The 26,392-nt window shown below is 39.8% G+C and overlaps 1 protein-coding gene and 1 pseudogene across 3 annotated transcripts in view; one reads left to right on the top strand and one right to left on the bottom strand.

The window, feature by feature from the left end:
* The first annotated feature begins 291 nt into the window (after positions 1-291).
* LOC110309746 (cadherin-related family member 3-like) overlaps positions 292-26,392 on the top strand; it is a 118,284-nt gene continuing 92,183 nt past the window's right edge. For all 3 annotated transcript variants that reach the window (XR_015044712.1, XM_085828907.1, XM_085828908.1), the window contains exons 1-4: positions 292-515; positions 9,308-9,504; positions 16,273-16,444; positions 18,954-19,042. Coding sequence is in view for 2 of the 3 variants with exons in the window: in XM_085828907.1 (XP_085685033.1) it covers positions 473-515; positions 9,308-9,504; positions 16,273-16,444; positions 18,954-19,042 (501 nt within the window). In the remaining variant the exon portion in view is untranslated. The remainder of the gene's footprint in view (positions 516-9,307; positions 9,505-16,272; positions 16,445-18,953; positions 19,043-26,392) is intronic.
* On the bottom strand, positions 12,492-13,829 carry LOC110309747 (AN1-type zinc finger protein 5 pseudogene; annotated as a pseudogene).

A 26,392-nucleotide genomic window follows, 5' to 3' on the forward strand; every position in this document is an offset into this window, starting at 1 on the left:
GCTCTTGGTTTTAAACTGGGGTGTAATGAATACATCAAGCAGAAGAGAACAATGAGGGGTGGGGTCATTAGTGAGTGAAATCCTTTTGAATCTTAATGAAATGAGTCCAGTGAGCACATTTCCTGAAAAGTTCCATCATTTGGCTACCCCCCACCTCCCCACTTCAAACACCTCCCCTCTACTCTTTACCCCCACTTCAATTCTCCACCACCCTCCTCAAACATCCCCTTCCAACCTATACCTCCACAGCCCTCTGACTCCTGAATCAGAGATTTTCTTCCACCTGGCTTAAGTAAATCCAGTTGCTGGAGCTTTAGCCTTACAGGGCAAAGGTGTCACTTTACACGTAAGTGTGTACTTGCTGCCTAGAAACAGGTCTCGTTATGGTGACTCTGCAGGAAGACTGTGATCATCTTAGAAGTTAGCCAACTGGAACAGCGTTTCTGCAGCAGCCAGAGCCCTTGAGTGAACCATGCTTCCTTCCCAGTTCTTCTTTGTACTGCTTGCAGCCTCAGGTTAGTGTTTGCAACATTGTTACTTAACTACGGAAGCAATAGTCAGAGTGTCTTCCTCTGGGTTCCTTTTCACTTGCTCTAGAACATTTGATGGGAATAGTCTTTTGAACTCAAGGGCTCCCTGGTTGTACCTCATTAGATAATCTACCTCCTTATCAAGATATTTTCATAGATGCAGTTAATAGATGGGCATCAGAACAAGTTCTCTGGGAGACAATTGGCCATTTCTACTAGTATCTAAAATCTGGAACCTTGGGAGACAAACTTCTACCCGTGGAAGATTTACCTATGGAACTGCACAACAGTGAAAAGATGTTTGTGGCCCATTTGTAATATCAAGAACTAGGGGAAATATTGCCAGATGGCAAAATAACTCATATGCTAAGAATGTAGCAAGGATTATCTTGGAGATTACAGGTAGAAATGGTAGAGTTGGAAAGATGGGGAAGAATATATAGATGATTTAAGTTGTTTTCTATTTCATATATTTTCTTACTGATTAATGTAACAGATTCTACTTTGCATGAAAAGAACATGTAACATGTCTTACTAATACTTTATTTAACATGTTGAAACGATATTTTAAGTACTTTGGATCAAGTAAAATCATCTTTACCATCTTTAAAAAAGATTCAACAATGTTCTTAAAACAGCAACAACAACAACCAAGTTTCACTTCCTGGACCTAGTAAATCTGGAATTGAATATGTAAGCCAGGGTGGCCTTGAACTCAGGGAAATCTACCTGCCCCCTACCTCTGCTTCCTGTAGCACACAGAAAGGATTAAAGCTGTGCCTGTCTGTTTTGATTTTTGTTGAAAGATTCTGACAGAATGTAAAAGGTCAAAGAAGCCCTGAAATTGGCAAAATAGATTTCATTGTTAGCAGAACTAGCTTCACTGATTTAGAAAAATAGAGGCGCACAATGCTCTGGCCGTTCCTTGTACCCATGTGTGTGCCCACTAATGAAGCCCATTGCCAGGTGTTTGTGATATTGGTTGCTGGGGAAGAGTTGGAAAATCTCCCCAGCAACCACAGCTGGGGCCAATCCGGAGTTGCTGCACCTGCACCAGACTCTTTCCTTGTACCCCTCCCATATCCATTTCTTGAGAATAGAGAATGTTTAGATCTGGAAATCCCCCCCCCCCCCCACTCAGGGCCTATAAAAACTGGGACCCCTTTCCCCTCAGGGTCGATTCCTCTACCCCTGAGTGGGATATGAGTCGTCCCCAGAGCTCTGGCTTCCCCCAAATAAAGCCTCATGTGGTTTGCATCAAGTTTGGTCTCTTGTGAGTTCTTGGGGGTCCACTATTATCCCGAGACTTGAGTGAGGGTCTCCCTTCGGATGTCTTTCATTGTGATGGGGCCTCATTCTATAGTTTAGACTGCCCCCTAACCCACAGTCCCTGGCCTCAGCCTCTTGGCTAGGACAATAAACTTTTGCCACTCTTTTGTATCCTCATAGAACTTTCTTAAGATGAATGGAATACTGCGACTGAGCCCAGTGCTCTTGTGGTATGTGTGCATCTACACATAAATTTTAAAAACTATTTTCCACATCAATTTTCATATTTTAAAAATTTGTGTTTCTAAATTTGCATAACAGTGGGACCCACTAGCCGGGCAGTGGTGGTGCAGGCCTTTAATACCAGCACTTGGGAGGCAGAGGCAGGTGGATTTCTGAGTTCAAGACCAGCCTGGTCTACAGAGTGAGTTCCAGGACAGCTAGGGCTACACAGAGAAACCCTGTCTCGAAAAAACCAAAAAACCAAAAACCAAAAACCAAAACCAGTGGGACCCATATCCCTATGTGAATTGAGAGTAGCCACCCTGTCACATAGGAGTCCACTTTCAGTTTCTTACAATCCCCATGAGTTGCTGTCTGACAAGGAACAAAGTTGCTTTTCACAGCAGTTTTACTATGAAACCAAGTTTTTTGGTTTTTTTGGTTTGTTTTTTGTTTTTGTTTTGTTTGTTTTGGGGTTTTTGTTTGTTTGTTTGTTTTTTGTTTTTGAGACAAGGTTTCTCTGTAGAGCCCTGGCTGTCCTGAAACTCACTCTGTAGACCAGACTGGCCTCGAACTCAGAAATCCACCTGCCTCTGCCTCCCAAGTGCTGGGATTAAAGGCGTGCACCACCAGTGCCTGGCAAGTTCTTTGTTTTTGACACCAAATATACTTTTAAAAAGTTAAATCAGTTAATTTTTCAGTGCAATGGGCAGTGAGGCATTATTAGGTACAGAAATAAGCACCTAGCTACATGGCTCAACATGTAGAATTGGACCGTAAAATCTGACCTAATTAAATGGCACACACTTACAAGCTCTCAAATGCATTCAGTGTCACATAAAATCTACATAACTAGCAAGAAAGAATCTCTTTATTTACTCCATTACTCATTCAGTCAAGTATTAACTGGGTACCTACTATGGGTCAGACACTGTTCTTGGAATTGGGCATACAGCAGGGAACAAACAAGTAATTGTCTCTTATTTTTGAAGCTTGTATTTTCGGTGGAAGTAGAGCAGAAAACAAACACTACGTAAAATTGTAAGAGAAAGTGCCCACAATGTGGAAATATCGTTTTTGTGCTGAGGCGATCTCAAGTACAGTGTCTCTTTATCAGAGACATAAAGGGGATAAGTGGGTGGTGATTTGCTGGAAGGATGCATTGCGGGCTTCTGTGGTATGTATGAGGAATAGGAAGGCAAACGTGGTTGGAACAGACTGAGCAGAGTAGCCGAGTCAGGGGCATCAAATATGAGGTCAGACAGATAAAGCAAGGCCTACCCTGTGGTATTTAACATTCTTATTTTATTTATTTATTTTTGTGTGTACAAGTGCTTGCCCACAGTATGCTTGTGGAGGGTAGGGGATAAGCTCTGATGTCAAATCCCAGTTTCTCCCTTGTTACAGGAGGCAGGGTTTCTTTGCTGTTTGCTGCCACCTATGCCAGGCAGGCTGGAGTGCTAGTTCCTAGAATTCTTCTCTTTCAGCCTCTGTTTAGGAATGCTGAGATTATAGACAGGAGCTAACATGGCTGGCTTTAGGTGGATTCTAGAGAACAGAACTCAAGTCTTCATGTTTGTGAAGCAAGTCTCACTGAGTGTCTTCCTAGCCCTACCAGAAAAGGCAAGGACAGCCTCTAGAGGCCTCTAGAGTGTCTGTTATAAAAGCCATCAGTGATTTATCTTTCTCAATGTTTGCATTTTTTTTTCCAGTGTCTTTTGCTTCCCTCTTCCACTTTAAGACTCCTTACAATGGTGTGGAACAGGTAATACAAGACAACTTCCTCCTTCTGCTTAATCCCAACTTCAAGGTTTGTTGTGTTGTAACAGCATATTATGTATGATGGGAGTTAGGATCTAGATATTCCTGCTAGGGCAAAGGGGCCATTCTGTCTGTCACTAGCTCCAGTGTTACAAAATAAGACCCCCTCCATACACTGCCAGCATACACATACCTCCGGAATACACATTTTAATCATAGAAACAAATTTAAAGCAGGCTATTAAATATACAGAGGGAAATCCTTGGTCAAAATCCGGGATGGAACTTTCCAGATAGGAGCTTGAGCAGACAGAGTTAATGTGTCCTAAAGCAGGTACTTGAAAGCCGAAGAGGTACAGACGGGAGGAGGATGAATCATTGATGGCTGCGGAGAGGTCGGAACCGTTAGAATTTGTGTCAGATCTTGTAAGAGTCAGGAGAAGGTCTCTTTGGAGCGCAGGTGTGTTAAGTCTCTAGCACTTCAAAGCCAGGGGACACCATCGAGCAACAAGGTAGAGGTGCCTGCAGATGGAAGTTGTGTCCCTGTGCACTAAACTAATAAAATCCAAAATAGAGTTTGCACACATCTACTTAATGCCTCTTTCCTGAGTGATCCATTTTCCAGTGAGCCTTAGTAACTTGTAGAGGGAATGAAGAACAGATGGGAGATGGAATTCCTAAGTTCCCTAACACCTGGTTTACCTCAGCATCACACAATGGACCAAATAAACTGAAGTGGTAAATCTGTTTAGTTCTAAGCTCATAAGCTTTACCTCTGTAAGTAAGGAATTCTGACTGCTTTTCCTATTTGTTTCCACTTAATCTCTTTCCCTTGCCTTAGGTCTAGCTCAGACTTCAATGACTATATTGAACAGGACTGGGAAACGTGAACATTCCTGTAGGATTCCTGTTTTTAGAGGAAATGCTTTGATGTTTTTTTCAATTTAGCATGATATTGACTAATTGTGTGTTGCCTTCATTGTATTGAGATATGTCCTCTGTATTCCTAGAGTTTCCTGAACTTTTATTATGAATCTTGAATTTTGACAAAGGCCTTATTTGCCTCTAATGAGGTGCTCATATGATTTCTGTCTTTGAACTCATTTATGTGGTGAATTACATGTATTGATTTGCATTTGTTGAAACACCCTGCATCTCTCTTGATGCTTCCTTGAATTTGGTTTGCAAGTATTTTATGGAGATTTTTTTGTCTCTATGTTCTAATTTTATTTTTTGGTTGGGTCTTTATGTGGCTTTAGTATTATGATAACACTGGTTTCACAAAGAGAGTATGGAAGTAATTTTTCTGTTTTTATTTTATGGGTTACTTGAAAAGTAGTGATGCTAGTTTTTTTTCTTTGAGATTCTGGTAGAATTCTGCATTGTATCAATTTGGTCCTGGGAATGTGTGTGTGTGTGTGTGTATATATATATATATATATATATATAATATATATATGTATTTATATATACATATTATATATACATATATATAATATGTATATACATATTATATGTACAACTAATATGTATGTACATATATAGTATGTATATTAGTTATAGTTGGATGATGTTTAACTATTGGCTCTATCTACTTGGATATGTTGGTCTGCTTAAATTATTTACTTCATCTTGATTTCTCAGGGGTAGGTCATATACATCTAGAAACTTATCCATTTCTTTTAGATTGGTAAGTTTAGTATAGATTTAAAATCTATATAAAGTATATCCTTTGTATTTTCTAAATTTTTCCCAGTGACTGTTATAATGTTTCCCTTTTCATTTCTAGTTTTATTAATTTGGGTCTTCTCCTTCTTTTGATTAAATTTGACTAAAGTTTTGTTAATCTTGTTAATATTTTTAAAGAACAAATTTCATTTTCACCTCTATTTCATTAATTTCAGTGCTAATTTTGATTTTCTCTTCCAGTATAAAATTTTTGTTTTTTTTTAAAACAATGCCTTCAGGTGCATCGTTAGGCAATCAATTTGATGTTTGTTTAATTTCTTTTGTGTAGATGCATAATTCAGTAAGCTTTCTCTTAGGATGCCTTCATTGTTTCATTGATTCATATCACAGCTTTCCATATATTTCATTCCATTCTGGTAATTTTTAAAATTTCCTTCTTTTTTCTTCTTGGACTCAATTATCATTCAGTAGCGTGTTGTTTAGTCTGTGCACTTTCTGTCTATTTTATTGTTGATATAGCTTTCTTCATATAGAATACTCTGAATGTTATCTCAAGTTTTCTTTATTTGTTGAGACATACTTTGTGGTTGATTTTGGAAAAAGTTTCATGGGATGTTGAGAAGAACAAGTACTCTTTAATGTCTGAGTAGAATGTTTTATTGATGTCTACTAGGTCCATTTTATTTATGATATCATAAGTACATCTAGGTTTGGGAAAGCTTCTATTATTGAATTGAAAATATCCTCTATGCCTTTTGCTATTGTATTCTTCTCCTACCTCATAACTCAAAATTTAGGCCTTTTCATATGCTCCCAAGCTCTACCATGTGGGTTCATATGCTTAATTAGAAATTCTCATTGATTTTTACTGCATGATTCAATTCTTTTACTTTTTCTTGTAGCCCACTTTCTGTTTCTGACATGAATTGTTTTGTTGGGGAGGCTTTCCAACTAGTTTTTAATTTGACTGACTGAGTTTTTAATTTCCAGCATCATTGTAGTTTGCCCTTTCTTCAGCAATTCTATCTCTCTTTTGAATTTAATTTATATATCTTGGGTTGATTCCCTTATTTAATTCAGCTCTTTGTTGGGGGTTGGTCAGATGCTGCTATGCATTCAAATGCTAAATTCTGTACCCCAAGATCTGGTTGCTCCAAGATGAGCAAATTTCCACGTACATCAGCCTTTGTTGTGCAAACCTTACTCCCCAATTTAAAAACATTGGTTAAATAAAATGGCTACAATTAATTATAGGGGAGAATAGAGAGATGGAGTTTTGAGTTATGCATTATGTGTGTGTGGGTCACAAGCAGGGACAGTTGGAGAAAGAAAAGAGGAGAGAGAAGGAGCACAAAGGAAGAGAAGAATGAGAGAACAGGATGTCTCCATTAGTCATGATGAACCAGCAGCACGGTCCAGAGTAAAACGCCTCCCAAGAATACCAGTGTTGGGGCCAGCCAGCAGCTCACATGTCCGGGTTCGAGCCTGGAAGGCATCTTGGAATCTGGAAGAAAAGAGTGAGCCTAGGTGGGTTGAGAAATAATGGAACCAAGACATGCTAGTCTGCTCAAGGTTCAAATTTTTAATGGCGGAAACGCCATTTATAAAAGGGGGGAAAGTCCATTTCTGCCAATTCATCCTTGGAACCTGGAACCAGTTGCAGGTGATGATGTGCAGGATAGGGTGTAGTCTCCAGAATAGCTCTGGGGGCGGGGGGGGGGGGGCTCTCAGCAGGTAGTAGTATCTTGAAGAGGAACAGTGGCAGTGGCAGAACAATAGAGTGATCTAGGGAGGAAGGCTCCACCCTAGATAATCTCCTTGGTGGCAGCAAGGTCAAGTTCTGGCTAGCCAGCTTCAGGCTTATGAGAGGCTACACACCAGACCACTGGAGAAGAAATAACTGGGAAGATTCAGAACGCAAGTATTTGGGAAGCACAATTTAGGAAGTCATCAGTCTAGTGTTAGAAAATTACTAGGGGTAATCCCCACTAATTGGGCAGAGCCTCATGAATAAGTCATTCACTTGAAGCTAGATGGGGATAAGCCTAGTTCTTTTCCTTTGCTGGGATGACCTTTGCATTATTTGCTCATAGTTACCATAATTCTTTGTAAGATCCCCCAGGTAATTTTCAATCAGATTTATTACTATGAAATTAGTAACTTCTGTGGGTGACATACTGTCATGTTTTTGTTTACTTTTGTTTCTGTGGTAGGACTTGTGCATCTGGAATAATGTGTTAGCTGTGTGTTTCTTTTTTTCAAGTCATCTTTCTTCTTGATAAGTACAACATTCAGGATTTTGAGGGTTTGAGGCCTTGTTTTCTTCTGTAGAACTTGTGCTGAAGATTCCAGGTTCTCTTCGTAGTCTTTTGAGAGTCCTCTATTCTCTGCCTGACCAGTATTCAAAGGGCAGCACATTCTTCTGCTGCCTTCTGTTGTGGTTCACTAAGTCTAGCTGCTCTGTGTAGAGTGAGCTCTATTCAACACAAAGGGTGGGGATAGCACACATAGGGAAAATAGGGAAGTTGGGTGTGTAGTCAGGAGGATTGTGGGAGAGATGTGGCTCCTTGGGTGGCCAGGCTTCTTATGAAATGATTGCAGGGTGGGCTGTATCACTCGTATGGGGTGCATGGCTCTGAGTGGTCTTCAGGTGATAGGGGCCAGTACTGAATGCTTGATGGATGAGGTACACAGATCAACAGAGTTCTCTGCTGGCGGCAAGAGCCCATCTGGGTGGGCAGGTGGGTAGTGCCACCTTGTGGTATGGCTCCATGAGGTCTTCAGGGGGTGGACCTGAAATGGTAATGCTAAGAGGGAAGGGCAAAGGGTTTTGTTTTTAGGGTGCCAACATAATCTTGTCAATTTCTAAGAAGTTCTGAGATTCTAGCCAGATTCTGCCTTAGCTAAAGACAAGAGTCAGTTGAAATTAAGGAAAGAAAACAAGGAAATGGGAAAAGAAGGAGTAAAGAAGGCCAGTTCAGTGAGGTGCTTAATGACTCTTTGCTCTGAACACATTGTGATTTTGAGTGATAATTTCTCAATACTGCAGGGTAGATGATATTCATAGAAACCAATGTCACTTGGAAAGCCATTTCTATCAGCCTTTCACACAGTGTCTAACAAAATATATAGTGACTTGTAAGATGAAATCTACAACTGCTGTGACTATGACTAGGAAATATTTATTGAGAATGATGGCCAATGATCTATATAGCTTCTCTCTTAAGTAATGGTGATCAGATGCCCATGAGGTTCAGCCAAAGACATTTCTAATGGAATGATAGCAGTTGCTTTCCAGCTTTAGAAAGCATGGGTAGCTTGCCTAGTGTTTGTAAGGCTAATAAGATGGGAAGACAGGGACCTGAGTCAAAGTGTGAGATTCAAAAATGTCCCCTTGATCAGTTCCCCTCCATCACCTTCAGAGCCACAGCTATCACTTTGTAGATAGGTGCATCTCCCAAATTTGAAATTCTGAGAACTTTTGATATTCCAATATTTTTACTCTGATCCATAAAATAATTTCAACCATTTAAGAACAATGGATATGAATCTGGTAAATTTGGGGTTAAAATTCTAGATCTGCCATTGCATGGCTGTGTCACATAAAGCCACTCCTATACTTTTAACTTTCTTCAGCGCAAAACAGAACTAGCAGTAGTTTTTGCAAGCTCACCTGTAACAAAAGGTCTCAGACCCTCAACAATCATTTTACTATTCAGAATTCCAAGAAAAAAGGTACTAAGCAGGGGTAGTGTGCTTTTCCTCTGGGGATTCACACATGAAAGGTTTTGGGAAGCCTTGTAGGAATGTAAAGTCTAGTTTTGTGTTTTCACTAAGGTGTTCAAGCTGCTCCAAATTTTGTTGTGGAGAATGCGGGACCCCTCCTGGAAAATGCCTCTTACCATACACGGGCTGCCACGGTCACCATGTCTCTCTCACCTCATACTTCTCTGGTTGGAGATCCTGTTATCCTCAATGCCAGCCCCACAGTACATCCTTTTGTGCTGTCCTTCAGATCCTCACATGTGTGGGATGTAAGTATGGAGGCAGATAATATTAGCATAACTCAAGAGATTTAAATGAGACTATCTTCTGTCTTACATTTTATTGCTTGTTTAGTTGTGTGTGTGTGTGTGTTTTGTGTTATGCAGTTTAGGGTGGCCTTGAACTCTTGATGTCTTTTCTTGGCCTTCAAAGTGCAGAGATTATTAGCATGTACTAACATGCCTGGCCCTCTTGCATGCTTTTAATTAATTTAACATTTTACTCTGTGAGACTTTATGGTGTGTCAGACATTTTCAAATTCCTTAAGAATAACAAGGAGCGACAGTTTTACAGGTACTTATTGAGGGTCTCATCAGATGCAAGGTAATGCCTTACTCTCAATGCATTTACTTATATGTGGGGATACCTGTTAATTAAGGAAATACACACAGAATAAAATTGCAAATATGATCTGAGCAAGGAAATACAAGTTCTCAGATAGGTAGGTGGGTGCCAGGAGCCATAATGAGACAAGCAAATAACTAGCAGGTGATCATCCTGAAATGGCCTGCTTCAGATTATTATATAATCTGTGGCAGGTGTGCCCTTATTCAGCAAGACTGTAAGGGATTCATTTTAGAAAAGATTCCTGTTATTAATATGCTTTTCTGCTATTATTAAACATATATAACAATCCCTAAGAATAGCACACTCCTTTGGAGCAGAACTATGAAGAGGTACTGTCTATTAGTAATGCTATATAGACAAATAAATGACTTCTTAAGTCTTAATGATGATCCTATAAGAATTCCTAAAATTATATCTGTGATTATTAAGCTCTTTTATAGTGGGACTGCTATTAGTTCTTTTCTGACAGTCAAAACTGCAATGAGAACTCTGCCAGTCTCCCAAGTGTTACCAGTTAATTGCTCTTAGATAGTAACCAGACGTTTTCCTAATAAGAGCACATTCCAAGAGGTTGTAAAACAATTAACCAAAAGTCATAAAAAGGGAAATAACAATTTATTATAGGTGCTAAGACAGAAGATAAAATATCAACTGGGTTTATCTATACAAAACTTCACTAATAACTTAGTTATGGTTTTAAACCTTCAGTGAACCTGTGGAGCTGAGACAGGTGAGGGATGTTTAGCCAGATAATTACTCCCAATGGATATGCATGCAAACATTCTCTGTTGTAAACTTCTACTTCAATTTATGATTTGAGTTTTTTGTGTGAACTTTTGATGAACTTTGTAACATGTGATCATGTTTTCTGAAAGATGTGTAAGCACTGAGGACAAAGAGAGGAGCCGGGAGTGGTGGCGCATGCCTTTAATCCCATCACTCGGGAGGCAGAGGCAGGCGGATTTCTGAGTTCCAGGCCAGCCTGGTCTACAAAGTGAGTTCCAGGACAGCCAGGGCTACACAGAGAAACCCTGTCTTGAAAAACCAAAAAAAAAAAAAAAAAAAAAAAAACCCCAAAAAAAAACAACAACAACAAAAAAAAAAACAAAAGGAGAGGAATATGGAACAGGTAGAGAAGAATTTTTCCTTTCCTAGATTTTTTTATTTTTTTCCCACTTAAGATCTTTCCGCTTCTGCTTTCTCCCTGAGATAGCTTTCATAGGTAACTTTTTACCACTCAGAAATAAACTCTGTAATCACTTCTCTGAGTGTCCCCTTTTCTTTTTTTGTACATTGCTCTGTACATTGGTTTTATTATTTACATGATACAATATAGCATCAATGCTGAATAGCATGATTATGTGCAATACATAAATATGAACTATCTGTACACATCTGCAAATCTAACTTAGAACTAAGGCACATAAAATTGAAGCAAAAAATGTTTTAATAAAGAAAAACTAGGACTGAACACTGCAATAAATCAGCAGTAGTGCCTTGTGTACATACTGAACTATTTACAGATGAAAACAGGCATTACCACAGCACTAATCTAACTATACTCATTTATATATAAAAACCACAAGTTTCATACATCACACAAAATCTCCATTATAAGACAGAAGTGATACTACCAGGCAAGCATCAGTGAAGTATACTGCCTTTTCTAGTTGTTATTGTACGATGCTGTAGATAATGCAGCCCATGCAATATACCCAAGAACACTAGAGTCCTACACCCAAGTACAATATGATAAAGCAGCCCTCTGCCAGTGGTGCTGGATACCACTAAGGAAGTCTACTGCAGCCGTGTTGGTTATGATTTTCCAGCAGAAGGGTACAGTTACATTAAGAACTGAAGTCTAAAAAGCTTTAAACATTCTTTCTTGAACCAAAACATTCAACAAAAGATGCTCATGACTTCCAAACGCTGACCATTGCATACACTAACAAGATTTTGCTGAAAGGACCCAGATATAGTTGTCTCTTGTGAGACAATGCCGGGGCCTAGCAAACACAGGAGTGGATGTTCACAGTCAGCTATTGGATGGATCACAGGGCTCCCAATGGAGGAGCTAGAGAAAGTACCCAAGGAGATAAAGGGATCTGCAGCCCTATAGGTGGAACAACATTATGAACTAACCAGTACCCCGGAGCTCTTGACTCTAGCTGCATATGTATCAAAAGATGGCCTAGTCGGCCATCACTGGAAAGAGAGGCCCATTGGACATGCAAACTTTATATGCCCCAGTACGGGGGAACGCCAGGACCAAAAAAATGGGAATGGGTGGGTAGGGAAGTGGGGGGGAAGGGTATGGGGAACTTTTGGGATAGCATTGGAAATGTAATTGAGGAAAATATGTAATAAAAAATATTAAAAAATTTACATACCTGTTAAAAAAAGATGCACAGGAAAAATTAATTGTTCGGATACCTTTGCAACTTAAAATTCAGATGCATGTTATTTAACAGAGCTGCTATATGTAAAAACCAAACAGAGTTTAATTTCTTCTTGTAAACAAATCCTAGTGCAGTTCTGTGCTACAATTTTAGTAATGAGAATGCAGATATCTTCTGGTGCAGGCCAGCACAATAAGCTTCAAAGATTATCTCAGGCACCCTATTGTTGACTTGATGGTTTTACTTAGAACCAGTTGTGATGTTACCTTAGCAGAATGTCCTAATTGACAGCTTTTAGAAGACCAATTTAACCAGGCTTACACATGGTACCAAATATCAGTTTTGTAGCTTTCTTCCTGCTTCCAAAAGTCATGTTGAAATTAAGGTGAAGTTTGACTATGGTCGTAGACTGCCAGTCCTTTTCTGGTATACCATTTTTTTTTTTTTAAGTACAGGCACATAACACTAGCCAAAGATTATACTTTGATTACATTCCCAAAAGGCAGATATGCTGCAAACATGCAGAGATTTCATTCATTTAGTTTGGCACATGGAACTAAATTTTGTTCCTAGTATATGTGTATTTCAATTTGTTGTGCATATTTTTGTCCAATTTTACTGAGGGGAGGGCATATACATTTGTAGGGCTGTATCTATCCAATTCTGCCTGTAACAAACACCCAAACATCCTAAAATATCAATCATATGACAGACAAATATAAAGCAAAACTCTGGAGAACATCAAAGGAAAATGGCCATGCATCTGCTCTTTCATGTTTTCCTACGATATATTAAAATTAAAAACAAGTTTCAGTCTCTTCACATGTAGTAATTTTATATTCTCAGGATTTTTTCAGCCACAACAACTGGATTTTCTTTTCTGATTTTTGCTGCAGCTTCTGCTTTATAATCATATGTCCAGTTGTGCTTGTCAGTAACGGTGAAGTCCACAAAACAAATTTCCACATCGGCAGTCAAACTCTGTAAGGCCAACTTTCTTTCTACACATAAAACATCTGTTCTTCTTTGGTTTGAGCAACTCAGGAGCTTTTTCTTCACTTTGAGAAGAACTGGGCTGAGAAACTGATGGACTGAGCTGAGTGACAACTGGCTCTGACACCTTTGTTTTCGGAATAGTTAATTTGTCTTCTCTTGAAATGCTCATTTCTGTCATTTGTTGAGTTACAGGCAAGGCAGCCACAGGCACATTTCTTGATTTTTTTCAGATGTGCTGCCAGCAGCACCTTCACGGTTGTTTAAACTAGTGCCTGCTCTCTGTACAGATGCAGAATCTGAGGTAGGACTGTTGGAACCACTAGATGTCCCCATTGGGCTCATTCTGCCACTATTCGTCTCTGAAGATGTTCTTTGTAGGAAACTAGAACACATTCCATTTGCCCTAGGATTCCCATAAAAGCCACATCCTGTACTACACAGCATGGGCCCTGGGGTCTGGTTAGTCTCCTGAACCATATTTTTCTGCCTGCGGGGGCCCGGATGCACTAGCGAGCTGGCGCGCGACGCCGGGCGGTGGGCCGGGCTGAGGTCTCCGGGAAGGGCTGGCTAGCGGCCGCCGCGGACCCGGAGCGGAAAGCAGGCGGAGCTCAAGTGTCCCTTTTTCTACCTGCAACTTCCTACTAGCAGGTTGAAAGTTAAAGCCCCACCGTTCCTGCTGAGATGGAACAAAGGCCACATTGCTTAATCCTCTGCTGTTAAAACACAGGGTTAGGTCACTTTTTTTTTCCCTTCAGAAAGAGCAAGAAAGTTTTTAGGACTTTTTAGAGATTATTGTCAGCATTTCTGTACAGTTAAGAGACCTAGAAAGCCCTGAGACTCTCAGACTTTAAAAGCCATCATCAGAGGCCTACTTTGTGACTCCACACTACCCTCTTCGGGCTGGGAGGCTCCCGGCAGGTGGGAGTCCAAACAAAGGCATAAGATCTACTTAGGGTTCTCTGAAGTAGTTTTATCTGAAAAGCAGTCTGCAGACTGGGCAGGAATTGAATAAAAGAGGGAGAAAACATTTCAGATCATGTGCAAAAGTCCTGTAGAAAGAAGGATCCTGAAAAGCAGACGTCAGATTTGGACAGGGAGTGTGGTGAGAACTCTGACTGCAATGGAGATAAAGGAGAGAGCTTGTGGAATCTGGGAGATTTGTTGGAAAGAGCTACTTATTTGCTAGTTCTAATAAAGCGAATTCTCCTACTGGGAGAAGTTCACACAGGCGTATTGCTCTTTATAAGAGATCTGGGTTCCTTAAGACTCAAATTACTCATACTGCAAAGCTATTGCATGCTTGACATTCACCTGGTCTTTCTGCATTGGCTCTCTGAGACCTAAAAGAGGACTCAACTCAGTGCAATAACATCTTTAGGGTAACACAGTTGAGCTGCCCTAGACTGGTTTGGCTTCAGGTTATGGTTAGCTCTTGTGTCCCTCAAACCTCAAACCTCTAAAAGCAGTGACTAGCAGAATCACATTCCATCAGAACAAAAAGAAAACCAGAGTATAAGCTTGAGCCCATGTGTACATTTAGAGACTTAAATCTACTCATAAGCTATTAGTTGAAGAAAGTCTCATGTACAAGCCATAGGAACTGCCAAGTCAAATGGCAAGCATCAGAAACATGGAAACTGCAGAGTATGGTAGAAAAGAAACATGATCTGCTAATGCTTTAACAAGATCACTCTAGCTACTGTGGGCACATATTTTAGAAGGACAAGGGAGGTATTTAATAGAACCAAGGTATTTAATTCATATCAAGTCATGGCATTGCCAGCTCTTCAAATTTGCTTCCATTGTGAATCTGGTGTATAACACTGTCTTGTACTTATTCTCTGTTCAGCTTCTACTCTAAGCCCAGCTAGCAAAAATTCTGCTGAAACTCTAGCTTCTGCAGGAAGCTGACAAGCCTGCTTTTCCTCTGTGCCGCCTCCTCTTAGGAGCACTGTAAACCTAGGGAATCGCTTAATTTAATGCATTTCTGTTCTGTTTCCTGAAAAATGAGATGAATGGTAACTTTATTACCTCACTTGGGCTGACAAAACGATTCTGTGAAATAATATATGTCAAGATCCATTTTGCTGTGTAGGCCACAATAAATAGTTGATACCTAGTATTTGTCTATGATAAATATGTTTATAATTCAGTACTCAGCTATGTTATAAATATTATAGACACAATAAATGTGGCCACACTATTAAAATGATATCTTCACTAGATGTAGAAGTACATACCTTTTTTTTTTTGTTTTTTTTTTTTTTTTTTTTTTTTTGTTTTTCGAGACAGGGTTTCTCTGTGTAGCCCTGGCTGTCCTGGAACTCACTCTGTAGACCAGGCTGACCTCAAACTCAGAAATCTGCCTGCCTCTGCCTCCGTAGTGCTGGGACTAAAGGCGTGCATCACCACCACCCGGTGGAAGTACATACCTTTAATCCTAGTACTAAGAGCTGATGGTGTAGAATCATGAGTTTGAACAAGCTTGGAGTACATGTCTCAAAACAAAACCAAGTTGTCAGGTGTGGTGGCTCACAGTTGTAATCCTAGAACTTGAGACGCTATGACAGAAGGATTGTTATGAATTTAAATCTATGTTAAAAATTGAGCAATAGATCTACCTGGGTTAGTTAGTATGAGACCATGTCTAACTATCTAACTATCTATCTAACTATTAGTTATTACCATAACTAATCAAGTAATGAACTAAAAAAAATACCAGACCCAAACCAAATAAATAGATAAACAAGTAGAAAATAACATAGACTACTTATAAATAGTATTAAAAGCAGTTTCATTATGAGATAACATCATAACATGAAAAATACCTATACGTGAAGACCCACATTTAATATTGTACAATAAAAAGGACATGCTTTGTTTTATTTAGGGCTTTACATATATCTATCTCTCTATATATCTTTATCTTTATCCTTTCTTCTTTGCTATATATATATGAAGTCAACAATTTGGCCCTCCATCATTGTGCCTTTTTTTTTTTTTTTAACATTTTAGGTAATTATCACTGGAGTACCCAAGCTGGACTTTGAGGTGGTAGCACTCTATTCCTTGACAATATATGCCAAAGACAACCATGGGGCAACAGCGTCCCAGACCATTTTTGTCCAGATCGAAGATGTGAATGAGCCTCCTGTTTTCATTGGGTCACTTGCCCAGAAAAATCAAGGTACCAATGGTCTGTTTTGAGGGAAAGGAAGTCCTGAGGACATAGATGTAGGTCCTATGCTCTATGTCTTATGTGTTTTTATGGTGCTCTGGCTAGAAGGTTAAAGGAGACTGACACTAAACAAACTTGGGCTTGTATAATGGTTCAGCAGCTAAACAGATTTGTAATGCAAGCCCGATGACCAGAGTGGTGACCCCTGGAACCTACAGTAAAAGTAGGGTACTAACTCCTGAAAGTTGTCCCTGGAACACCATACATGTTATGACATATACATGCCCCCCCCCCACACACACCCCATGCACACATACACGCACACATACACACACACACACAAGCTGATATGTATAGGTCCTGCTTATGTATAGGTATCATCCTATAAGTGGATTGCTTATTTAACATTCACAGCACTGGAGGGGAAGTTCTTTTGTTCCCTTAGTCCCACTGTACAGAAAATAGACAAGTAATTTTCTTAATATTGAAAATGATCCATGTATCTGTTTTATCACAGTGTACTAAAATCGATCTTTTAAATGTGTCTAGTTGTTAAACTAGAAGTTTCCCAAGACCTGTGATGAGGCTTTTTGCCTCACTCTTGACTTTCTTTCTCTTTCTATGAAGTCAAATACTTAATTTTTACCTGTGGAAAAATCCATAGTGTTCAGGTAAAACAAAATAGTTCAGATGTAGGTATGGCTACTAACTGGACTGAGTTACTTGTTTTGTGTGAACCTCAGTCCCTTCATTGCTATGTCTTAGATGGGAACTATTCCCCAGGGAGTCATGTGCTCCAGCAATGGTCCCAGCTGTGGCACTGGTTTTGGAGGTCATAAAGGACCTTTGGGAGGTGGAGCCTTGCTGGAGGAGGCAGAACACTTGAGGGTGGGCCATAATAAGGCTTACTTCCCAACCACTCTCTGTTTCCGGTAAATGGCAAAATGAGGAGGTGAAGTGTTCTCTTTGCACACATCCATTGCAATGGAGCATCCGGTTCCCATCCTTTCTTTCCATAATAGACTATGTCCCATCAAATGATCAGCCCAAACAAATCCATCCTCCTTATGTAGCTTGTTGTCAGGAATTTAGTCATAGCAAAAAGAAAAGTAACAAAGTCATCGATTCAACTGAGATGTCAGTCTTACCCGGAGGCATGTCTTAGGGTTACTATTGCTGTGATAAAACACAAGGAACAAAAAGCAAGATGGGGAGGAAAGAATTTATTTGGCTTATCCTTCTGCTTTGTAGTCTATTGCTGAAGGAAGCTTTGACAAGATCTCAAGCAGGGCAGGAACTTGAAGGCAGGAGCTGAGCAGAGGCCATGGAAGGGTGCTACTTACTGGCTTGTTCCTAGTGGCTTGCAAGTCCTGCTTTCTTATAGAACCTATGACACCAGCCCAGGGATGGAACTACCTACAAAGGTCTGGGTCCTTCCCCATCAATCACTAATTAAGAAAGTTCCCTACATCAGGACATATGGAGACATTTTCTCAATTGAGGTTCCCTCCTCAACATAAAGTTATACAGCACAATGCATAGAATGTTTAGAAATGCCAAATAATCTGTGCACACAATCCGTGCTCCATAGATGTTAATGTCTCTTCTTTCTTTTTCTCAAACATTTGATGAAACCTTATATAGATTCAAGGTCAAATCATGCTCCTTTGACTTCTCAAACACCTGTCAGACTGCTTGCGGGTAAATCCACAAAGGTTGTGCTAAAATTTAAGACTGTGTGGATATAGTCTATCTAGGCCTTGAAGACCTCTTTTGTATCCAGAAGTACCACTTTCTTAAAAAAATGGAGCAGCAATAGGTATGATGTTCCCTTCTGGATTCAAGGGTCTCACATTTCCCAGCTACGTTAGTTTCCCCCAAAGACGTATAAGTTTGAAGCTTGAAGTTACTATGACTGTCTTAAAACATGTAGCAGCTGGGAATGTGGCTCAGTGATAAAGCATGTTCTTAGCATGTGTGAGGCCATGGCTGTAGTTTCTAGCATACTCTCAACATATAATGGGACTAGGGAAAACTTGAGAAAATGTTGAAACAATGTTCATGTGGTGACTCTATAAGCTTGGACTTGCTAGTGATTTTTAAATCTCAGTAGAACTAGAATGATAAAAACCATCAATGATGTTAAGTGCTTAGCTATCAATAAGTATTAAAATTGTTTACTATTGCCATTATTTAAAATGATAAATCCCCTTCCTGTATGCATGACTGATGATAGATGACAACATCATTGTCTATCATCATTATTACTACTACTAGCTTCCCTGAAATCACTGTACAAAGCATCTGTACTGAGTAAGTACAGTTCTTTAAGACATTTATTATAATGCATTAATTATATATAATAATGGGTTTTATTATAAGATCTCATACTTGTACATGACATATTTTGATCATCTCTACCCACTCTTATGCTTTAGTCACACATAATTGAATGGGGGGCTTTGGGTTGGTATTGGTGAGACCCATAGACTGACATTTATTGTACTTTTTTGGGCAGTTACTGAGATTTACATCACAGAGGACACTGCCTATGGCACCATCATTTACAGAGCAGCAGCTGGGGACCCAGAGGGTACGGTGTTGGAGGTAATTTGTCTTTTGGAATAAAGAATATCAATGCTTGGTAGTTTATATGTGGTTATATTTAAAAACAAAGGCATAAAACAAACAAGTTATTTATACTCTCCAATCAAGTCCAAAATGTACCTTTGCCTTAATTATTAGGATATTTCAGGTGAAAATGATTGGATTTAAACTTGAATTGAATTTCTAGGTAGTTGTTTCCATTCTAGCGCATCCAGTTCTGTGTAGGCAGACAGCCTGCCCCTAAGGTTCTTTTAAAGAAAAGATGTTAAGATATTTGATTTCACTTTTTAGGGATCTTGGCTGCATATACGGTAGAGAAACAGATCTAGGACTTTGAGATCAATGTATACTTCAGAACATTAGGTCTTGTCCTCAGGCCTCAGAATATCCTAGAGGGGAAAGAGACTTGGAATCAGAAGGCTTCAGTTTACAGTCTGACGTCACTGTTGGAAGTTACTTACCCATCTGCTTGGCTCTTCCAGCTGTGGAAGTGTGGATATGTCACGTGACTGCTTGATCTCTTGTATGGCTCTCCCATTATAATCAAACACCACAAAGAATGTGAAAGTAGTTTTAAAATGTGAAACATTTTGTAAATGGCAGGATTTATAATACTGTTTTAATTTTTGAAGCCATATGAAAAGATTATGACACTAAGCCGGGTTGTTTTTGACTAATGGGTCTATAGGCAACAATAACATATTTTTAAAATTTAATGTTGTATCACTTCTCCTAACTGGCTAAAAAAAGAGAGGCTTGTTCATGTTGCTACTGTATTTTTGATATTTGTGAGTGACTGGATTCTTTTTCAAGCAGTTGAGTCTTACAATATTGTATTTATGTAGTAGATGGCCACTCACACCTGGGATAGCGTCCCATGGCTTTTAAATTACAATGAAATACTATAGTTGTCGAGATTGCCCATGTACATTTGTCTCTCCTCCTCCTAAGCACAATGCCACCTCCAGGATGGGACTGGAAAGGTCACAGTTTCCTTTGCAACATGCAATTAAGCAACCTAATCATGCATATTGCTCCAAATGAATACATTCCAGATTATAGTATTAAACCCAGCACCTAGCAACTGTGGCACACAGAAATCAGACAGCACACAGCCATTGCTTCCTTGGGGTTCTTCATGATGGCCCACCCACAATGTTGACATTTTAGTATGGAAAATATCTGACAGTTCAATAGGTTCTAGTTGTGACTCTAACATGCAATCTAAATGTCTTACTAGCCAATTAACACAAGTAACTCATTTCAAATGATGGACTACAGTAGCTTGCTCATACAGATTAAACACTTCTGGTCCTGTCCCTATACTTTTCTCAGAAGAGAATTGGTTTCAGGGACCCATTTGGAAGACCAATGTAATGTTCTTTGTGAATTTTACCAAACATGGACTGACATTTCAATAGTGACATAGGCTGTGGAAAGTTCTATTTAGACACACTCCTACACACATCCTCTGACACACTAGATTAGACCAGATGTGTTATTTCAATACTATGGCTAGATAGCCCCCCTCATTTGCTTGAACCTTTATATTGACTCAGAGATAAACTGGCTCTAATGTGGAGAAGAGTTTGGCACTTTCCTGAGGCCTTACCAATAATGATGATGACATTAATTAACTATAATGATAGGCATGTATTAATATGATCTAATCCCTATGGTATCATTAAAAGAGACACTGCCATTTTCTATGCTATAACCTACTGAATTAATAGGAAAAGCTCTATGTCTTTAATTTATAGTTAAGGGCATTTGTTTAAGTAGGAAGTTATAGAATTAATTCAAATCCATGCCCACCTATCTCTAAATCTTGTTTTTTAGATCACTAACAGTTTCCAAAGTGTATTTCTTTTTTTATTGGTTATTTATTTACATTTCAAATGTTATCCCCTTTCCCAGTTTCTCCTCTGCAAACCTCCTATTTCTTCCTCCCTCCCCTTGGTTCTATGAGGGTGCTCCCCCCCTACTCCCACCCAGCATTCCCCTGTGCTGGGGCATTGAGCCTTCACAAGACCATGGGCCCTCTCCCCTCCCATTGATAAGGCAATCCTCTGCTACATATGCAGCTGGAGCCATGGATCTCTCCATGTATACTCTGGATGGTGGTTTAATCCTTTAGAATTTTGGGGGAAGGGGTCTAGCTGTTTGATATTGTTGTTCTTCCTATGGTGTTGCAAACCTCTTCAGCTCCTTCAGTCCTTCTGCTAACTCTTCCATTGGAGTCCCCATGCTCAGTCCGATAGTTGGCTGTAAGCATCCTCATCTGTATTGGTCAGGCTCTGGCAAAGCCTCTCAGGAGACAGCTACACCAGGCTCCTGTCAGCAAGCACTTCATGGCATCAGCAATAGGGTCTGGGTTTGGTGTCTGTATATGGGATGGATCCCCAGGTGGGGCAGCCTTTGGATGGCCTTTCCTTCAGTCTCTGCTCACAGTTTATCCATGTATTTCCTTTAGACAGGAGCAATTCTGGGTTAATTATTTTGAGATGGGTGGGTGGTTCCATCCCTCAACTGGGGGCTTGCCTAACCTCTGGATATGGTCTCTAGAGGTTCTCTCTTCCCTTTGTTTGGTATTTCAGTTAATGTCATCCCTGTTGGATCCTGGGAACTCTTGCTTTCCAGGCATCTTGGACTTTCTGGTTGCTACCCCCAGTTCCCCATCCCCCATTGCTATACACCTCTGTTCAATTTCCTGACCCTCTGTACATCTCTCCTGTCTCCTCCCACACCTGATCCTGCCCCCCTCCTTCCTCCCTCCCAAACTAAGCCATGTTCATTATAACAAGCCATGTAAGTCTTGATTTCATCATGGGGTGATTAAAAATTGCCATAGAAATCCCTCCTCTCTTCATGAATCACAGCCACAAGACCGGGGACAACAGATGGTGATGGCTATTGGCTGTCACTTGAGAGTAACACTACCCCTCTCTGTGGAGATGGAGATTATCCAGCTGCCTCACTGGTTTTCCTCAGCTGCACTCTGATACTCTATATCACACACCTTCCTACCATACAAACCTCCCACCTCATTGCCTCAGACCTAGTCTTTTCCAACAATGTGATACTGGTAGTGTTGGTGTTTGGGATCAGCATGTACCTTTTTTGGTTATTAAATCTTAGTTTGAAAGTCTGAGCATACTGTCTCAATTCCATTCCACTTAAACATTTTTTAGAACTATAAAAAGGCTGTGGAATGAGAAGGGTGAGAGAGAATACCCTACTCAATATTTATTGGTTCTTTGGCCGTTTTAATGGTGAAATAAATTTATGATACAAAGGGTAACTCTCTGAGTGATGTGTCCTGCCTTGTGTGTTTATAGAAACAGTCAATGAGCTTTGGGTGGAAATAGGTCCGGGCTCTCAGATGGTAAGGGCAGAGAGTGAGTGGAGGGCAGAAAGAATGATCTTGGCATGTGATGGAACTTTTTTCATAGCAAGTTTAAACTAATTCAAGGTACCCAGGTTGAGGAACAAATCTCAGGACACACACACACACACACACACACACATCTTATACACACACACATATATATGACTAAATTATTGTATTCTATATGCTTTTATTTTCTTTCAAATATTAGGAAGTAGTTTGCTAAGCTTGAGTTCTAATAACTTATTGGAGAGACTGTAAAGTCTCAAATAAGCAACACTGTCTAGAAGTTTCATTATAGGCCTTGAACGTCACATTATTATGTGGTTGCTAAATGTCTCCTTGTATAACTTTATTACTTGTGCTTCTTTGCTAAATGTGATGACTTAATGTAGCCTGCAGATTATAATGTGGAAATAAACAATATTTTCTGTTCAGTCAAGTGTATTGACTGAAAGCTGACAATGATCAGATTTTTATGGGGAAGTGATATGTGGAAATTCTAAGGGGCATAATTAGCCATAGAATCATCAAAAGACAACAATTATACTGTAGCCAAGCATTTAATTATGGGTTTGAAGATTTTAATTACACACTTCTATTTTATAGCACAGCTGTAAAACAAACATTAAAGGGGAGAAAAAGATGAGTCTGTTGCATTAGAAACTAGAATATATAAATTTTTGCTTTACAATTCTGCTTTAAATGGATTGTTCTAAAGTATAATCATTTTGGAAAAAGAGAGGGCCATATTCTTTGAATAGCATCTACATTTTCAGTTTTTCTGTTTCACTAATAGGGGAAAACATACATCAAATCAGTCAAATTTAGTCACCTGTTGGAAGCATGAGGCCATGTCATTTCCATTCATGCATTTCAGTCAAAATTAGTAAAGGAGTTAATTTCTTTCTTACATTAACCTTAGATTTTTGAAGACTATATTAGGATTCTTATAGTTGTAATTCATAGAAATCTTGAAACAAATGAGATCTGTGGTTAAAGTTCCTGGAATATCCAGATGTACAGACTGGGTTTTAGGTACAGGGAATTCAAGTTTGCATATTAACAGATTGATGCTCACTCCAGAATATATGAACTCTGCTCAGTCTTCTTTAGAAATAGTTGATGGATGGCCTTTTGTCCTGGCATACACCTTTGTCAGCACTTTGGAGACAGAGGCAGGAAAATCTCCGAGTTCTAGACCAGCCTGATTTACAGAGTGCATTCTAGGTCACCTAGAGATATACAGAGAAACCCTGTCTTAAAAAAAGAACAAAGGAAGGAAGGAAGGAAGTGAGGAAAGCAGGAAAGAAAGATAGTTGATGATGGGAATCACGGCTGAAGAGTGGTAATGGGGATTGACTCATAGAAGTTTCCTCCCCAAGGTCTCTCTGTTCATCATAATGACTGTAATTGACTCATGAGCTCATCCCTTGCTAATTGATTTGGGAAGACAGAATACTGTATAGGAATTGGCTGAGGCCTAGGCTATGTGCTGTACATTGAGATTTGTAGGAATTCAACTGGAAAGCCACCAGGACAGAAAATGAGGGAAGTTGATTTAGCAAAGAGCTAATATGGGAAGTAGTAAAATGAAGGCACCTTGTGCAACCCAAAAGATTCTCACTATAGTGAAGTTTTCTTCACAACTTTCAGTATTGGCAGATAGTCTAAGCTCAAGTTTATTCTAAATACTCTGTTGGTTCAGCACTCTGCTCCACAAACCTCTTCCTGAGGTCAGAATAGTTCCAGATTTATCATCTACATTTACCAGCCTGTGAGTCTGCATGCCTCTGGGCAGAATAACGTTGGACATATCAGTCCCAAGCTCCTAGATTATGGTTATGACCAATGCACCAAGCTGTTCCACACCCTGAGACAAACTAGCCTAGCACTTTATTAGGGCTGGGTTCTGTGTTGCTAGCAACTTTCTACTCCTGTGGTGGACTTGTGGTTCAAGATAGCTGCAACCAACTGCAGGTGTTACAAGCTGGAATGGAAGTCTGACATACTAAGACCATATGTCTCCCATTGAGTTTGGATCTGTTTTTGATGCTCTGTTAGTAGACCTGAAGATAGGCAATTAGGATCTTCTTAGTGTTAGACTTCACCAGTCCAGAAGTAAGTTCCAGTGTCAAATTCTGTGTTTAATTCTCAGTCTAACTTTTAGGAAAAGGGGTCTTGAGTCATGTTATGCTGCTCAAGGTTTGGGTACTGTTTGGTGCCAGACCTTTGTAGTCTAGGACAATGTTAAGCTCTGCCATACCTGAGCTTCAGTGTCCCACAGTCTTAGAGATGTGGTAGGGTTCATGATACAAATAGCACTAACTAAATGCAAGGCCATACATGTCTGCCCCACTGAGGCAGAAGTATTTGCTTGGTTTCAGGGCAGTTCCAGTGTCTGCTCTGTGAGCCACTGAGATCCTATGATAGATGGTAGACATAGTCTTTTGACCATCGCTGGAATGGGCTTGGTGCTGGATTTCATGTCTAAGCCCTGGACTTCTGTTTTCTGAAAACCCTTTGCCTATACTAACCTGATTGTAGCAAAGGATGGGCTAGGTGAACAAGCCTTGAACTACCTGTTTTCAGTAGTCTTTTCCTTTAACTATACTGTAAGCAAGTACCATGGCCTCTGCATTAGTGTCTATGCCACTTATACAGTCTGTTGTGTCTGTGCAGAGTTTAATAGAGGAGCTTTGTGGCCATCTTGTTCCCTTATGCTTTCGTATTGATCAACCAATCAGCACCCACCAAATCTTGATTTACTTTTCTCTGTATACACAAACATATTTATAATTTTAAAGTTTCAAACTCTCCATTATTTCCATGTTGACAAATATTAAAGCTATCTTTGAGATTTGGGCATGGTGCCTCAAGTCTGTGATTTCATTGTTTTGCTTAAGAATCTGGAATTCAAAACGAGTATGGGCTACATTAACAAGATTGTGCCTCAAAAGAGAAAAAGAATGAGGCACAGAAAATCCCCAATGAAAACAACGCCAAACAGTCATTTGCTCTTTAGGAATTATTATATGAAGAGGAAACTTAAGGGTTCTTTGGAAAGTCAGTTGGATGGTGTTTTGCTGGGGCAAACTTGTGAAGAATATTTAGCTGAAGTGGACACAGGTGAAAGACTAAGGTAGACTCATGAAGGAACGTTTCACTGAAGCAGACACAGGAGGAGATAGGATATTCTGCTAACGCAGGCATGTGGAAGGACAGGTGATGAAGGGGTTTTTGCTAACAACACATGTATTTGTCCACCTTACCTTGTATAGCTGGACTACATTTGTTGGAACCCCATTGAGAGATACGCTCCAAAAACACTTCTGGTGAAGTGCTGAAGTTTCTTGCTTCTATGAACTTGGGCTGATTGGCAGAGTGATGGCAGCTGAGACAGACTTACGAGCTGAGGCAAGACCTGTGGAGGCCATGTGATGCTTGGAGGGCATATACAAAGGACTCAATGGACAGTGACAGTGGCTGAGCTTGGCTTGCTTATAGAGCTAGCTGTGCAACACTTGTGGGTCTTGCATCTTTCCTGATCTTTGCTTCCCTGAGAGAGGCACAGCTAAGAACTTCTCCTGGTGTTCCTCCTGTCCCCTCCTGCTGACTTGAGCTGAGGTTGAGGCCTCGCTGACTCTTCTAGGTTCTGCTGCTGATTTGTGTTTGCCATCCTAACTCTACTGAATGAAGTGTTTGCAAGTGGATTGAGCTGCTGCTGCCTGCTAATCTGTGATCTGAACTGCCGATTTTCAGACAACACAGATGGGAGTTACTCCAAAGAACGTTTCTAAATAGGTCTACTTCCCCCATATTCTTTCTTCCCCACTATGTCTGTTGGGTGGTAGGCTAAAATGGAGGTTGAAGCATTTAAGAACCATCATCAAAAATAAGGTTTGAAAAAAATTAAAGATACAATTGTAGAATAAAAATTATTCAAAACTTTTACCTTTTAG

Source organism: Mus caroli, unplaced genomic scaffold, assembly GCF_978045245.1.
Source record: "Mus caroli unplaced genomic scaffold, Mus_caroli_1 scaffold_12, whole genome shotgun sequence".
Classification (NCBI taxonomy): Eukaryota; Metazoa; Chordata; class Mammalia; order Rodentia; family Muridae; genus Mus; species Mus caroli.